The sequence below is a fragment of the Amblyomma maculatum genome, chromosome 1 (genome assembly GCF_055883805.1).
Source record: "Amblyomma maculatum isolate TAMU_Amacu chromosome 1, ASM5588380v1, whole genome shotgun sequence".
In the NCBI taxonomy this organism is placed as follows: domain Eukaryota; kingdom Metazoa; phylum Arthropoda; class Arachnida; order Ixodida; family Ixodidae; genus Amblyomma; species Amblyomma maculatum.
The window spans coordinates 493846064-493863643 of NC_139344.1; the positions used below are offsets into that span (position 1 = coordinate 493846064).

Sequence of the window (17580 nt, forward strand, 5' to 3'; positions counted from 1 at the left end):
TATCATCAGTTTGTTTTCCTCCCCAAATATGATTTTTTGCATTGAAGTCTCCTGCAATGATAATGTTATGTGATGAATACTTTTCGATTACTTCTTCTATTTCTATTAAAGTTGGATTTAGTTTCTGAGTTGGTGGAATATAGCAATTAATACATAGAAGCTCCCTGTTGTACCAATTAATTTTCACCGCTACAATGTTTTGACTTAACTTTATAGGAAAAATTCCTATCTTTTCGTTATGCACTACCATTGCTGTTTTAGGGTTATTTAAACCTGCCAAGACTTTGTTTTATAGGAAAGCCAATTATTTTATTCTGTAGAGCATATGGTTCCTGAATAAAAGTTATGTCCTGTTTAAATTGACACTCCACATTACTTAAGTGCTGGGTTGCTTTAAACGATCTTGCTAAGTTGATTTGAATTACCTTCAGTGATCTCACCATTCTAGAACCTTGTTATTTTCTTTTTCCTAGTATTCGGCCTCGACTGACCGAACTAAAGGACCTGTTTCTCTGCTTCTTTCAATTGTGTACTTGCAATTTCTAGTTGCCTTCGTCCACAGGTGCGAATCCCATTATACGTCGCCGTTGTTCGAAGCGTTCTTGAAATGTGGGGCATGCGCCATCCCACATCGAGTGATCCTTTTCTTTTATGCCCATTTCGAAGCATAGAGGGCACTTCAGGTGTTCGGCCGTGCATTCCTTGTAGAAGTGTGGTCCACTGCATTCTGTGCATCTAGGGCTCTCCACCTTACAAAACTTCATTGTGTGCCCCAGCGATGCACATTTCGTGCATTTCTTAAGGAACACATTTTCATAGACTGCGCAGCAGTTCCATCCAATATATGCTCTTCTTTTCTCCACTAAGTGTCTTGCGACACAGCGGTCACTAATGCGGATGGTCACGTTCTTGTGAGAGTCCTTCTCTCTTACGTATACTATTTTCATAGCCGCTTTCTCGCACTGCAGTTTGTTTTGCATGATTAGTTTGTCGATGATGTCCTCGTTAGGCACATCAGAACTAATCCCCACTACCTTTATTTCTGGCTGAACTCCTTCAGTGATCTTCAGGTTCCATTGCCGGCAGACAGTTTCACTTTCCATTTGATGTGTAGTGGTTATTTATTGTATGTACATCATCATCATCATCATCATCAGCCTGATTATACCCACTGCAGGGCGAAGGCCTCTCCCATATTTCTCCACTTAACCCGGTTCTGTGCTAGCTGCATCCACTTGACCCCTGCGAACTTCTTAATCTCATCCGCCCACCTAACTTTCTGCCGCCCCCTGCTACGCTTTCCTTCCCTTGGAATCCAGTTTGTTACCCTCAGCGACCATCGGTTATCCTCTCTTCGCACTACATGTCCTGCGCATCTCCATTTCTTCTTCTTAATTTCTATTAGAATGTCGGTAACTTGAGTTATTTCTCTGACCCACTCTGCACGCTTTCTATCTCTTAATGTTACCCCTACCATTTTTCGTTCCATAGCCCTCTGGGTTGTCCTCAACTTAAGTAGAACTCTCTTGGTTAGCCTCCACGTTTCAGCCCCATAGGTGAGTACAGGCAAGATGCAACTGTTGTATACTTTCCTCTTGAGCGATACCGGTAAGCTGCTAGTCATAATCTGCGAGTGCTTGCCAAATGCGCTCCATCCCAATCATATTCTTCTTGTTATTTCCTTTTCGTGGTCCGGATCTGCAGTTACTACCTGTCCTAAGTAGACATATTCGCCTACTACTTCCAGCATTTCGCTAGCTAATGTAAACTGCTGTTCCTTCCCGAGGCTGTTGTACATTACCTTAGTCTTCTGCATATTGATTTTCAAGCCTACCTTTCTACTTTTCCTGTCTAGGTCATCAATCATTATTTGCAGTTCATCCCCCGAGTTGCTTAGCAAGGCAATGTCATCAGCAAATCGCAGATTACTGAGGTATTCTCCATCTACCCTTATCCCTAACTGCTCCCATTCCAAGTCTCTGAATACTTCCTCTAAACAAGCTGTGAATAGTACTGGGAGATTGTGTCTCCTTGCCTAACACCTTTCTTTATGGGAATTTTGTTACTTTCTTTATGCAGAACTATGGTTGCTGTGCAGCCACTATATATATCTTCCAGCACTTTCACGTACGGCTCGTCTACCCCCTGATTTCGCAATGCCTGCATCACCGCCGAGGTTTCAACTGAGTCAAATGCTTTTTCGTAATCGATGAATGCTATGTATAAAGGCTGGTTATATTCCGCGCATTTTTCTATCACCTGATTGATGGTATGGATATGATCGATAGTAGAGTACCGTTTCCGAAACCCTGCTTGATTCTTTGCTTGATTGCAGTCTAAGGTTGTCCTGATTCTATTAGCGATTACCTTAGTAAATACCTTATACGTAACAGACAGTAAGCTGATTGGTCTGTAATTTTTAAGGTCCTTAGAGTCCCCTTTCTTGTGAATGAGGATAATGTTTGCATTCTTCCATGGTTCTGGTACCGTCGATGACACCAGGCACTGCGTATACAGGGTGGCCAGTTTTTCTAGCACGATATCCCCCCCGTCCTTCAGCAAGTAGTTATCTGATCCTCTCCAGCTGATTTCCCCCTTTTCATAGTTTCTAGTGCTTTCTTGACCTCGTCCTTCGTCACTGGTGGAACGTCTGACTGTTTTTCCCTACCGCCAATCTCATTACGGTCCTGACTACTTTGGCTACTGTAGAGATCTGTATAGAACTCCTCGGCTACTTTGACTATATTTTCCATATTAGTGATGACGTTGCCCGCCTTGTCCCTTATCGCATACATCTGGTTTTTGCCTATGCCCAATTTCTTCGCCTGTACAACCTTCAATAAATTGAAGGTTGTACAGGCCTATGCACCTACATGTAGTTATGATGACCAGGCAGTTGAAAGCTTCTATGAAGATGTAGAATCGGCAATGCGAAAAGTAAAGACGCAGTATACTGTACTAATGGGCGATTTCAATGCCAAGGTAGGGAAAAAACAGGCAGGAGACAAGGCAGTAGGTGACTATGGCATTGGTTCTAGGAATAGCAGGGGGGAGTTACTAGTTGAGTTTGCAGAGCGCAATAACTTACGAATCATGAATACCTTCTTCAGCAAACGGAAGAACCGGAAATCGACATGGAAAAGTCCTAACGGAGAGACTAAAAATGAAATCGACTTCATAATGTGTTCAGCCCCCGCCATTGTGCAGGATGTAGAGGTAATCGGGAAAGTGCGATGCAGTGACCACAGGATGGTGAGGTCCCGAATTGGCCTAAATCTGAAGAAGGAACGCAACAGATTAGTAAGAAAGAAACCCATCAACGAATTAGCGGTGAGGGGGAGGGCAGAAGAGTTCAGGATCTCGCTACAGAATAGGTTTTCAGCTCTAACTAAGGATGACGACATTACCCTAGAGGGAAGGAACAATAATTTCAGAGATATCATTACTGAGTGCGCAGTAGAAGTAGGCGGTAGGATAGTTAGAGAGGATACCGGCAAGCTGTCTAAGGAGACGAAAGATTTGATTAAGAAACGCCAGAGTATGAAAGCTTCCAATCCAACAGACCAGATCAAATTGGCAGAGATATCAAAGCTAATCAATAAGCGCAAGGTGGCCGATATAAGGAAGTATAACATGGAGAAAATTGAGCATGCTGTAAAGAACGGGGGAAGCCTTAAAGGGGTCGTGAAACGTTTTCCGGAAATTTTGCGCGGCTTGGTTAAATGTAATCCTTGTCCTGCATCATATAATATACCTCGATTCGTTTCACCGCCCGCGTTGATTTAATAGCGACAAAAACAGAATTTCGGTTTCCTAGCGCGCGTCCTCCTCAACTCAACAGAGACGTCATAACGCTAAGCCAATGAGAAGCTCCCGTTTCCGGAGCCTGCTGAGCCAAAGTTGACTGAGCTCGGTGTATTTTAGAGGTTCTATTGTGCCCTACTCTACGCTCACACAGGGTTTTTTAATATGGCCGACGCCTAGGTTCCTCCGTGGATTCCAGCTTCGCTGCTATAGTTAACATAGTCGCTACTGTTAGAACGTGGTTACATCGTGGCCTTTGAGCCTTATGCCGACGCAACTTTTCGGGTGCCACGTCGGCGAAGATGGAGCCTGCGACCGGTACAGTAACACTTGTGTCGAGAGGCCGCGGTAACCGCTGCACAACTCCGGCTTGTAGAAGCCCCGACTGTCAGCCTCCCGATCCCAGCCGTTTCGGAACTACGGATTGGTATGTATGTCCGAGTCTTGCAGCCTAGCCTAGGTTTGACCGTTGCGAGAGTGCGCAATCGCTAACCGAAGCTTTCGAACAGGTGCAGCTGCGGGCGGTGCGTGCCGATGCCTACTGCTATTGAGAGCATCTGGCGAGATCCCGGCGGCGACTACGTAGTTGAAGCAGCCGTCTGGGTGTTACAGATCATCCGCATTTACTCCAAATGCTTCTTGATCATGGACTGCTAGTCGAGAACACAAGGTAAGAACCTTGAGCGAAAGGCGACATAACTTGAACAAGCGGCCACCTGTTTTTCATTTTCTCGAGCAAGAAATACTGTAAAGAAATCTATTGCGGAAGGTAGTGTTAATAAAAGAAAGCTTCCCCTTCAACGTTACTTACTTGCGGTCATCTACACTGTCTACAGTGTCGATATTGCGCCACGTTAGCGCGAACACAACATCGCTGGTTTTCATATTTTTCTTGTTTTTCGTAGAAGGTGCGCATGGGGGAGCATGAAGTTTCACCATGCGAATTACTGGTTTGCTTAATTCCATGCACGAGTAAATGAGAAAACACGCATCATCTGATAGTGTGAACTTGCTAAATGGAAAGGGCATGCACATTGATGTGAAGTAACGGCAAAAAAAAAAAAAAAAAACACTGTCCGGACACATTTGCTTGTTTTATTAGCCAGGTATGACCCTCAGCAAGTGCAGCACTTCAGTACATGAATACGTAAGGAATGCCACAAGAAATGCAGTAAATAAGTACAAAAGCATTCTCATTTCGGAGGACTCTGTGCTAAGTGAAATTGCATGCAATGAAGTAGCCTGTCTCCTGCAGAAGTCGTGGAAAAATGCACTAAAAAACGACACAGAAGAGAAAAACACACAGAGCAGGACTGGCTTCTGCAGACGATCACTAACTAGCCCGACAACTCTTGTTATAGCCTGTCCCCACTTGTTGCCAGAACAATCACCATACCAGCACTCAAAGTTTTATTTGCTAGTTTTTTTGTTTTTTTTACCCACTTGCATTAGGTGAGTGTTGCATAGTGTGAAAATTTAATTTAAAAAATTGTCTGACTTCACTGACACCTCCACACAGTAAACCTCTCCAAAATGCTTTGACACTGACATCTTACATGCGCTGATATGTGAGAACCAAAAAAAAAAACGACATTCTTCCAAAGGCCAGTACACCGAAACTTCCACAGCTTGAGTAAGTGTTGGAAATTTTGCAGTTAGCAAATGAAGTTATAGAGCAGTTTTGCGACACTTGCAGAAAGTTTGGTACGTGGCGTGTTGTGGGAAAACAACTGAGAGCCGTTGACAGAAGTGGACTTGTCGTTTATGGCTCTTTCGAATAGAATGACTCTATGCACAGAGCTGCTTAACGCATAAGTCGCATACTTAACATCTTCGTGCTATGCGGATGATATCAGCGTGGACCCCGCCTCAACTCTAGTTTAGAGGGTGTAAGACGACTACCAGGTTTTGTCAGGCAAAAGCTGCATTGCCTTCAGGCATTATTTTGCTGCAGTAGCAAATTATGATTGCACTGGAGTTCTAATATTGGGTGGGTCTCATTCTCTCTCAATCACCTGCAGCAGAATTCAAAGTTTGCCATACTTCCAGGGAGAATAAATTGACAGTGAAAGTTACACTGTACAGCTTCTGTTAGACGGGAATTAATTGTACAGATGCATGCATAACTTTCAAGTTTGTAAAATACCTAAACCACATTTTCATTTTGCTATGCTGAAAAGTAAATATTGTTTTTTTCTCTTGTCAACAGGAGGCACCGCTACACCTGCTACAGCCAGCTTGCGCACTGGCTTTGGGGATGCCTCGGCAGACATTACAGTAAAGTCCTCCCTATTTGTGATGCAAGCCATATAAGGGAAAGGTTTCCATCTGACAGTTACACTGGTTTCCAGTTTGCACAAGGTTTGTAGAGTCATCACCTTATTCATTCTGAAACAAGCCAGTAAACATGAGAAGAGAGAACTGCAGGACAGCTGGACTAATAACTGGAATTTTTTTAAAGGATAGAGGGAAAAGAAGACTTGCACAGAAATGCACATGTAAAAAAGGCCCCAAAAGACTGTTGACCGACTTCTTAACCACACACACGTCCTTAGCCTTTGCAGTATAGTGTGCCTTTGGATCTGTGGCTTCCCTTTTGTAACGAGTGGTCCTTGACCATAAGGAATTTGCTTTTTTGAGATGATTTTTTAGACCCTTTCTGCTTTCCACGCTTTCACTGCTTTGGGGTTTTTCGTGCGCGTGCATTTCTGTGCGAATCTTCTTTTGCCTCTTTCCTTCAGTAACATTTCAGTTGTTAGTCAAACTTTGTCTTGTGCTCCCTTCTCACATGTTTCGTCTTCTGGCTGGTTTTAAGATGAATCAGTGCCAACTCTTCCAGTTGTTAGTCTTGTTGATATCACTAGCCTGACTGCACCCACTGCTGGGCAAATGCCTCTCCCATATCCATCCGAATAACCCGATCCTGTGCCAGGTGCATGATTCTCGCAAACTTCCTAATTTCATCTGCTTGCCCGAGTTTCTGCCGCCCCCTGCTACACTTGCCTTTCCTTGGAATCTACAAGACATATATAGAACATTTAGCCTGTTCAACGCAGTTCTGCTAAAACGTTATCATACTTATCGCATAAATAGTGACGCTTTCCTTGAAACACTTGTAACGCTGACTCCAGTTGAAAAAACGTATGGCACACGAAGCAGTGAGGTCTGGAAGATTCCCCATACCCGTACCAACTATGGCCGCCAAATGTTGATGTACATGCTACCACAAGCTCTTAATTCCTCTGTTAACAAGTCCAGCTAATCTATACTACAACAGTATATGTCCTCAAATCAATATACTGTTAACACATGCAGTTCTGTACCACCCAATAATAGTCCTATCCTCTAAATGTACTTTGTAATATATAAAGCCGTCGTTATGTTTATAATGGCTTTTTCTTGTTTTGTTGTGTTTTGTCCGCTGCTGTATTGCACTGTAAGCGGGGTGCTAGCCTTTGTCAAGCCATCGCAGGCTTTTTGCTAGCACCCTGCAGCATCACGAGTACTGTATAATCAGTGTTGATGCTAAATAAAATTATTTGTATTTTTATATATAGGCTCACCTAGAATGAATTTTGTCTACTCACTCCCCACCTATACCTTTGACGGGTAGAATTTTTCTTTTTATGGAACTGACCGCAAATACATCATAATGGGGGAGGCATCATAATAGATGCCTCTCCCATATCCATTCAAATAACCCGATCCTCTGTCAGCTGCATCCATATGATCCCCACAGACTTCCTAATCTCATCTGTCTGCCCGAGTTTCTGCCGCCCCCTGCTACGCTTGCCTTCCCTTGGAATCTACAAGACATATATAGGCTCACTTAGAATGAATTTTGTGTACTCAATCTCTGACTATACCTTTGTCAGATGCATTTTTTTTTATTTAGCACTGACCTCAACGCATCATGATTGTGAAGCTGTATATACAGATTTGTATATTTAGGAGAGAGGAAGACAGTGAAGAAGCATGAATAAAAGATGTCTTGCTCTAGGTCAACTGCCTTTAGCCTGAAAATTTTGAATGCACTGATGAACATGCGGCCAACCAATAAATTATTTTGAAAGCAACATGTCTCTCTTTAACACTCATTTGATAACATTAGAGCATGCCCAAATGTACTACAAAGTGGTGGTCCTTGTGGCATTGACAAACCTAGATTTTTGAGTTGCCGCATTCACCTTTACATGGCCTCGAAAAATAGTGGCTCATGGGGAGTAGAAAAATCGAACAGTTTTTTGCAAAAGCTGCTTTGAAAGGTGGCCACTATTTGCAGCATTTCGCAGTCTCATTCAGAAGCAAGCCAACATAATCTGCAATCTGTAGACATGCATACAATAATATGTGCCTTATACTTTGAAATGTACCAGACTTTAACCAGCCATAAAACAGCGTGCTGAAAAGGTATGTACAGTAAAGGTTCCTTCGTTTATGATCATACTCATAGTTTGCATGGAAACATCTGCACTAAAACCTGCATGACGAGTTAATTGGCCTGCTGGTTGAATATACCACCAACATGCTGGTAATACAATGAACTTCGTCGGTGCTGGGGTCAAGTCTGGAAATATAAAGTTGGGATGATTTAATTGTGAAATCTTGTGCTGCTGAATTCAGTGCAGGCTAGAATGTAACAGGATTAAAGGGCAGCTGTAGACGTAAGGGCAGCCCACATTGTCACTGCATCTTATGCGTCCTAGTGCACATATCTACATACCGTGCATGTTTTGCTAGTAAACAATGTAACCACAGATTTGCGAAGCTCCAAGAATGCTACGCTGATGCTGTCTGAGTAGCTGCTTGTCGCTGAATATTGTGAAAGCCTTTTGATGGAACGAAAACTGCTTGGTGAATACTTATGCAGAGTGAGTTTGGTCAGGAGAGCAGGTGATATGTACGCCTTCGCAATTTAATCATACAAGCACAGACTGTATGATACTCATACAAATTGAAAAATATAAGGGAAGGAATTGAACTAAAGACTGCGGTTCGACAGTCCAAACTTCTGCTACATGTGCTTTGGGCTGTGTGTGCTAGCCCGCTTGCAATCTGATCGCCCGAGCCAGGAAAATGGTGCACACCCATATGAGCACTACTCCCAGTACTCTTTAACATGTACACAGAAGTGCAGGTGCTTGGGATAAACCTTGGCGGCCGCAATGCACCTCAAACAATGGCATGTTATCCAGAATAGCAGGTTGGGTTTGTTGGTTTTCCATCCTTAGGTAACAGCGCAAAATGTGGACGGGAGCACAAGCCGAGAAGACGAGACATTATGTCGTCTTCTCGTCTGGTGCTCCCATCCACGTTTTGCGCTGTTACTTCAGAATGTGACATGCCTGCCCAATATCTACATAATTGTCACACGAACCACTTTGTGTGTATTTACGACTACTTGCACAACACCGTTGCCACCCAATGATGACGAGCAGCTGAACAGCAGTTTTTCACGTGCACTCCGCTGCCATTAATCACAAATGCTATCACTCTACGACTTCCCATACCACCCCACCCAACCTTTGTGTGTAATGACCCAACCTTTGGTGCATTTGCATGTTCTCGGGATACTGAAGAAATCCATGGTACCAATTAGTAGATTCAAGCAACTTAATCTGACATACATCTGGTGAGAATATTAGAACTATATTCATGTATACACAGATAGATCTGTATCATCACAAGTGTCACCTACAACTGTGGTGATGCCGCTCAGAACATGACATTTTTTTTTTTAGGGCATAATTCTCCACAAACCGCTGCTGAGCTTGTGGCCCCTTGGTAAGAGGCCTTCCACATCTGTGGGAAACCACTTCAGAAGTGGTGTTCATTCGCAGTTTCAAAGCCTGCATTACAAATTTTTGGAAGTTTTCAACACCACACCCTTACCAGCCTTTGGCCTTTGGCACTACATATCACTGAGTTCCTTATATCTACTTGTGCTCAAGGCCACAAGGTAGTGCTTTAGTGGATCCATACCCACTTGCCAATTATATGCCATTATGCATGTTTTCTCCATAGACTGCATCTAAATGTGGTTTCACACACAAATATTTATACTTAATTGGACAGGCGAACTGCCCAGGCGGACTGCCCAGAATGTTCCACATGTGACATTACGGAGACTGTGGAGCGTGTACTAGTGGTGTGTCCCAGTATATGCGTGCAAAACAATAACTCGAGTTACTTCTTTGAAGTGTTTTGGCAACAGGCCTCTCTCAGAGGACTTATTGGCCGGTTGGCCAGAAATGGAAAGCTCTACAGGCAGTGCAGGCTTTCTGCTGCTTCTTGCATGACACAGGACTTGACTCGTGACTGTGGTGCAAGTTACTATTCCTGTATATATTTTAATCAAGTCACGACCCTCTTTGTTCTTCTCTTTCTCTTTTCCTGCACAGAGTAGCAGGTCAGATATTAAACTTTTAAGCCCATCTATCCGCCTTTCCAATCGATAACACTTGCGTGAATGCATTTCTCCTGGATGGTTGATTTGGTAATCACACCATCGTAATGCAAGGACATGAGGCATATGAGCTTTTGAGGTGAACCATTTTTACCCTAGAAATGTCATTTAAATGATGTGAAGGATTCTGAGCCCTGCTCAACATGATCCTCCTCTTCATCAGATTCTATGGGACTAGATGAGTGCTGTGGAAAGAATGTGATCAAAGTGGAACCAAGGGGCCTGTTCTGGGTGGTACGATATGCTGGTAGGGGCACCTGTTGTACTGTCCTCACGGTATCGTTCAAAATTAAAAAAATCCAAAATGTGCATATTACTGCTATGAGCGCAGTCTGGCAGGAAACAATCAAATAGAACTGGTGGCTTCTGCGAGTCAAGTAGTACGAACACATCAACCCAATCGGTGTGCCAAAACTTGTGAAAGCGAACGTTACTTCCACTCGGAGAAGCCGTGCTGCAATCTCGCGACGCACACGGTTGGCTTAGCGAGCACTCAAACCCGCACAACACGCCTAAACCCAGAACCTAACGTTGTCAGGAAAAAGAGGCGAAGTCTGAGCACTGTAGACGTTGTAGGAAGTATGCTTCCTCTTTTTTTTTTTTTTTTTCAGAAAGGTTACGAAAGAGGCGTCGGGAAGGTGGGGGAGCAAAGCTGCGACAACGCGCTAGGTGAAGGAGCCACCCGAGTACATTATACCAACCTTTTTTTTTTTTCTGTTTCCGGCTTTCCGTGTAGTGCCATAGTTCAGGTCATCCAGCCGAAATAAAGGAAGCGAAGCTCGACACGCTATTCTCAACGATGCAGCGCGGAGGCGAGCAATATACGAGTACGCGCCGCGGCGTCCGCTCCTGAAACACTCCAGCCACCACTCGGATTGAACACACTTGTCGATTTCTTTGACCGAAACCGTATTTACATCGTATCTATAATGACGCCAAGAATAAAAAAAATTTACAGCAGCGGTCGCACAACCAAGTTGTACCGGTGGTATGAAACTGCTCAAGACGTTCTGCTCCATCACGAATGTTCACAAAAAAAAAAAAAAAAACAAGATTGAAACCATTGTCATTTGGAGTACACGGCGGAGCGAGGTTAGTCGTCGTTACCAAAAAACAACTTGAGCCTCGCCTCTCGCTCTGTTCCAGAGCGCAGCGAGAAGCAGACACCACCCGTCCTCCTCCGCCGCCGCCGCCGACCGCGCGTCACGTGACGGGATTGCCCTGGTACAGATTGAAGAAATGCGTTTGCGTGAGCGAATAATTGATACACTATTTTTTTATCTGCTAACTTTAACAGGAACCTATTATTTTATGGGAAATAATGATTATATCTGAGTTTCTAAACGGCTAAATATGACGTAGGCGAGTACTTCTAATTCCGGCCTACAGGGTCGCATGGTCGCTTCAGGAACGCAAAAATGCTGTGCTTTCAGAATGGTATTATTAAATGCAGAAGCAATATTTCGACGAGATATTTTGGAATCGGCATGCCTAATGTTTACTGAAGCAAGGAAAATTGCAACTGGGCAGCTACATTTTCGTTTCACGACCCCTTTAAAGCGGTAAAGAAGAAATTGTATGTACAAAAGGAAAGAAAACATGTTTGCCAGCCCCGGTATCTGCTATCTTATATCTGAAGCACCTGAACTGGGGCGGCGGAAATAAAGGGATAGCGAGGAGAAGGTAGAGGAAATCAAAGAGGTGAGTGATAGGGAGAAAGAAAAGAGTAGGTAAAAATAAAAATATACACTATGGCACAATATACAGTAGTTTGCTTGAGGCCCACCCGCAAATGTCTTAGGTCACTGAGTACTCGGCACGTCGGGCGGGCCTCCGCAATAGCTCCACGTCCAGGCAACTGTTCACTACGCACGCACTTGCACACTGTACAAAACACTGACGGCTGTCGTGGGCGATCAGCCGTTATTGTGGGAAATAGCACACGTGGAGCGTTCAGTCCCAGCGCGCACTATCTGGCGAGGTGAAATAGGCGGGTCATCAAGCCCGCCTGTTCGATGTACTCACACAAGCTCACGTGAGCTCGCTCGCGGGCGCGCACACAGCCCGGCGGCCACAGGAGCACAGCTACGCTGTCCGGGATTACCCCCTGCGCTCTGTAAGCCGCCAGCAACTCACGTCGTGGTTCAGCTAGCGCGGTGCAGCGCAGTAGAAGATGTTCGAGAGTTTCTACCTCGCCACAGCCGTCACACACGTCACTATTGGCAAGTCCGTGGCGCATCCGTCGTTCCCCAGGCCACACACATCCAGCGTGCACGGAGGATCATTGCGCGTTGCAGCCGAGTCAGCGAGCGGCCGCTGACACTGTGAATGCGCTCACCTCTTGCAGTTTCAGTTTTTGCAGCCCCGTGATATTTCGGGCCGACACGACGACTCCATTTCTGATTGGTCGTAAAGAGACCTCCTTCAGTTCGAAGTCTTGAGATTTGAAAGACGTCTCCAGAGTCTGTCTGATCGTCGCTGGAGACTCCTCACTCCCCTGTTGTTCAGTAATGATCAATGCTGCTTGCCCGCCTGGCTTAACCACATCTTGGCTCATTGCCTTAGCACTCCACTACTTTCCTCCTCTTTTCTAATGGATCTCTCTGTGAGGCAACCTTCCAAAAAACCTTTGCTTCGAATGCTTTCAGAGCCATTCTTTTCATTTTCTGGGTCATTTAGCAGTTTCCTGCTCGCTCGTGCTATATCTGCTCCTTCCTTTTGCAGCTCCAGAAGGTTGTTCATGAAGCTTGAATCGATGTCGACAACATCCGTCATATCCACGGCTTCGACATCCAGTTTAGAATGCTCCCAACCACCCCCTTGTGTCCTGGGACGGCTTCATTTGCCCCTCCATACTTGGCTCTGTGAAATGTTTTGCTCCTGCTCTCTTTCTTTTACTCTTGCGCTTTGCCATTAGATATTTACATATCCTATTTATTGGTTTATTTCTTTATTTTTCCTTTGTCGACAAGTGAATAACTAGATAGCATAGATGTCAGACCAAGCAATTTCACTATAAAAGGAATATTATTATTCAAAAACTTGAAATTTCTAGGCAATTATGCACAAACAAATGTCCCAAATGTGCTAGAACACCGACAAAGTCTAAAAAGCACACCAGAACCACTCTAGAGCCTTAAACAGCGATTCGGGGCAATTCCGCCAAATTTGGCGAATTTCGGCAGGGCAGTATAGTAACAATCAACTTCCTAAGGTGTCAAACAGAACAAGTTCAATAACTTCGGGACTATTAGTGCTAGAAAGTTGAAATTAACGGCGTCTTTTTGCTCTTATGTTTCTCGTTCAAATGATATATCACAATACTTATTTGCTGCAATGAGAAATTATTTACGAATAGTTTTTCCCGAAAAGTCAATTCAAAGGTAACACGTGCACAGTTTTCCGACGATAACTTTCCAAAAAATGAAATAATCGCTATCAGATAAGCACACACGTATTCCTCGCACTTCAAGGAATCTGAAAATATATAGCTTTATGACTCCGAAATAGATATTCAGATTATGAGGGCACTTTACTCTCCCGTACTGGTCAAAAAGGCCTAGCAAGGTGGCGGTTTGTTTACATGATAAAATTGTCCCTAACTTTAGAACAAATTGCTTAAAATGGATAAATAAGGTATCAAAATGATCGGAAAGACGACGCGATTAAGCTACGTGTACTTTAAGATGGTTAGAAAGAATTACCTAGTCGCTAACACCTAATGTGCATTCAGTACATACCTGGGTGCTTTGTTTACATCTGACTCGGATAGAAAAACTGTTCTAATTTGAGAACTACTGGACGGATTTAGCTCAAATTTGAAACAGAGATGCGCTAGCACTTTATAAAAGAGGAGTACAAAGTCTTTTTACTCACTCCGGAGATTTTCCAGATGAAAAAGTCAAAAAAGTCTCCCGCAAGCTCCAGGCTGCCCCCACGGCCAGGAAACGCTTTCTTTTTTTTCTTTTTTGTCTTTTTTTTTTTTGAGTGAAAATAAATGCTTTCATAAGTTCCCAGTTTTTGAGCTTTTTCAGAAGGGAATTCAATACTCGGAAGGCGGAGCGATTAAATACAACTTCAAGCGCCCCAACAGGACCAACAGAGATGCAAGATACATGGTAGAAGAACAAATGGTAGCGTAACTCTTATAGAAGCCTGCGTGTCGACTCTGAGCGAGGCTTTAGTTTCCCAGCGCCCCCTGCGAACTGTGAGGCACAACAAACACGTGACGTTGCGTGTGACGTCACAGGGACGTGATTTTGGCGGGGAATTTGATCGTCTTTTTACTTGTAAACGAAAAACAAGGCCAACGACGACGGAGGCAGAACGATGCTCAGATAAGGCAGAAAATGGACACCGTAACTGTTCAGCCAACTTGACATGGATTTGTACAGTCAAGTTTTACGTTAACTGAAATGTTACGGCATCTTTCACCACCTTATCATAGCATCGTTCTGCCTCCGTCGTCGTTAGCCTAGTCTTTCGTCGCGCGTCATGTAAACGCATTCTGGGGCTTCGGCAAGCACATGGATAGAATCACATGGCTTGAGGCATTTCACTAAGGCATAAATGAGTGAAGCTGTGCTGCATAGAAAGCCAGGCTTTATTAATTCACGATTACTTACATGGACGATTCACGACAATGAAATCTGTAAGTGTAGGAAAGCGACCACCGCTCATTCGTCACGGTCTTCATGAAATCCTCGTGATAACAAAATGACCTCAGCGTAGGTCTCCTAACGAGACGCGGTGAGATTATAAAAGGGTAAAAAATCTTGCTAACAAAGTACATATCTGTGTCAAAGAACGACAAAAACAAACGAACGGAATAACTAACGCTAGCGCTAGAACGCCAACCTGTAAGAGCTCAGGTAAGCAATTCAAATTGGGATTACTAGTATTTAGAAGTTAATGCGGCTGAGAAGTCAAAATATCTACGTATAGCTTTTCTCCAATAAATCTCGCCCTGTTCATGATTCCATTATTTTACTCGCGCTTCATTTGCCACTGAGAGGAGTCAGTGTGAGGTTACAAATTTACAACTTAAGCATTTAACATGTTCATGAGAAAGATCCCATTGACAATAGGAACATCACTGTAATAACAGCTAAAGCACGTTCAGCGAACGTTGGTGCGGTAATACGACGCAGTAAGCAAAACACGCAGCAAAGGGAGCGGAACGGAAGGCTTTGAGCAATGCGACACGCATCTTGGGGGCAATAAAATCTCACCTTCACCGTTCAATTAAAACATGCAGCGATACGCCGCTCATGCAGACGTGTATCCGTAAAACAATTAAGCCACCACTTTTGCCACATGCCTGGGAGGCCGAGCCGAACCGCCGAGCTGTGACGCAGCATTGTCCCATCGTCCGGAAATGCGCACATGCAGCGGCAATCAGTTTCTCATCGAGCACACACAGTCTTCGCCTTGCTGTAAAGCTCTACCACAACCAGCATAATAAAATACTGACTGTTTGTTACAGATATCCCACTCTGTACGCAGCGCGCAGCGATGAACGTTGAACCGGGGCCGAGGAGGAGGAGGAGGTAAACTTTATTAAAGAAGAGGTCGTAGGCGCGGGGTGGGTTGGCGTTCCCGTCCCCGCGGTGGGCTCCTCTTCTAGGCCGGACGCCAGGTGGCCGACCGACGATGTCGTTCGGCGACCTCTTCGGCTCGCTCCGTGACTCGGAGTTGAATCTCCGGGTCGGAGCTGAGCAGCGCGGCCCCCCACTGAGATTGGGTAGAGAGCTGCAGACTCTGTGATGGCTTGTCTTGATTACATGAGTATAGGATGTGTGGTGTGTCTGCCTTTTGATGTCCACAGAGAGAACAGACAGGGCTGAACTGCTCTGGGAACCATATGGAGTACATGTACGGATTAAAAAAAAGTGTCTGTTTGAAGCTGGCGCCAGGTGACTTGTTGTGTTTTACTTAGAGATCGATGTGGTTCTGGGAAGATTTGTCTTTCTTTCTTGAAGTGGGTAGTAATTTCTTTGTAGGTTGTCATCCGCTCCCTAGCCGACCTGAGCTCAGGGCAGCACACCTCCCGGTTAACTACGAATCCTCGGGCAAATTGGTGCGCTGCCTCGTTCCCAGGATGGTCCGAATGGGCAGGGACCCAGATCAATGTGATAAGGCGGGTATGGGAGATTTTTTGTAAGATTTTGATGGCTGCGGAGTGGGCCCTTCCTTTTGCAAAATTTCGAATTGCGGTTTTAGAGTCGCTAAGGATGTATTTGGCAGTGGTGGAGGTAATGGCTAAAGCTATGGCAGCCTCTTCGGCCTCCTCCGGAAATTTTGTTTTATTGATTGTCGCCGATGCGAGGGGAGAACCTCGATGATCGACAACTGCCAGGGAAAACGCATTTCTGTCCGCATGTTCTGCCACGTCCACGTGCGCCGTGTCTTTCTGTACTGAAAATCTTTCGTGTAATTTTTGCGCTCTAGCCCTTCTTCTGTCCGTATCATATTCTGGATGCATGTTTTTAGGCAGAGGACGGACTATTAATTGCTCGTGCACGTGTCTTGGGATCGGCAAAGTGTGGGCCCGGGTCCCTTCATATTGTATTCCTGCTTTTTTTAGGATGAAACGTCCCGTTTCAGTACTTGACAGTCGTTCGTACTGTGCGGTGAGGTGTGCTTCCACCATTTCCGCTAAGGTGTTATGAATTCCTAACTTTAGTAGTCTTTCATTTGGGGTATGACGAGGGAGGTTTAGCGCAATTTTATAGGACTGCCTAATTAGTGAATCCAGGTCGTCTCTTTCTCTAACTGTGAGGGTGACGTATGGTGTAGAGTAGATAACTCTGCTAAGAACGAAGGCTTCTACTAGTTTCCTGGTCTCAGCTTCTTTAACTCCTCCACGCCTATTCGCGATTCGTCTGAGGAGGAGGGAAATTTGGTTGACGGTGTTTTTCAGTTTCTTAATTAGTGTGTCGTTTTTTTGGTTTGACTGTATGAGCATTCCCAAGATTCTTAGTGTTTCCACTTCTTGGATGGCTGCACCTTCCGCGTAGATTTTTATCGCAGGCGCTTTATTCTTTCTTTGACGCTTTGGGTGTAGAATGAGTAACTCAGATTTCTGGGGGGAACACGCGAGTCCCGCGGCTTGCGCCTCCTCTACGACTACGTCTACCGCTTGTTGTAGCGTATCTTGTATCGTGCCAATACTCCCCTTGGTGGTCCAAAGGGTGATATCGTCCGCGTACAAAGAGTGTTCTAGGTCTGGGATTCTTGCGAGTTCGTGTGCCATTTTGATTAGGGTTATGTTGAATAAAAAGGGGGAGAGGACCGATCCTTGCGGAGTT

The 17580-nt window shown here is 44.6% G+C and overlaps 1 protein-coding gene and 1 long non-coding RNA gene across 2 annotated transcripts; one reads left to right on the forward strand and one right to left on the reverse strand.

Moving 5' to 3' along the window:
* Positions 1–542: 542 nt before the first annotated feature.
* LOC146210276 (uncharacterized) lies at positions 543–14425 on the reverse strand. The gene is made up of 2 exons (XM_084582211.1): positions 12591–14425; positions 543–1106 (listed from the first exon to the last, which is right to left on the reverse strand). The coding sequence occupies exons 1-2, from the start codon at positions 12825–12827 to the stop codon at positions 543–545; spliced, it is 801 nt and encodes a 266-aa protein (XP_084438337.1). The 5' UTR covers positions 12828–14425.
* On the forward strand, positions 3906–6252 carry LOC146210277 (uncharacterized). Its single transcript, XR_014708591.1, has 3 exons — positions 3906–4231; positions 4314–4474; positions 6014–6252. It is a non-coding gene; the product is annotated as an uncharacterized LOC146210277 (long non-coding RNA).
* Positions 14426–17580: the final 3155 nt, after the last annotated feature.

Coding starts and splice junctions, on each gene's coding strand:
- LOC146210276 (XM_084582211.1), bottom strand. CDS start 12,827: ATGAGCCAAGATGTGGTTAAGCCAGGCGGGCAAGCAGCATTGATCATT. Junction 1,107..12,590: donor AGGTGAGCGCATTCACAGTG/TCAGCGGCCGCT, acceptor ACCACTACACAT/CAAATGGAAAGTGAAACTGT.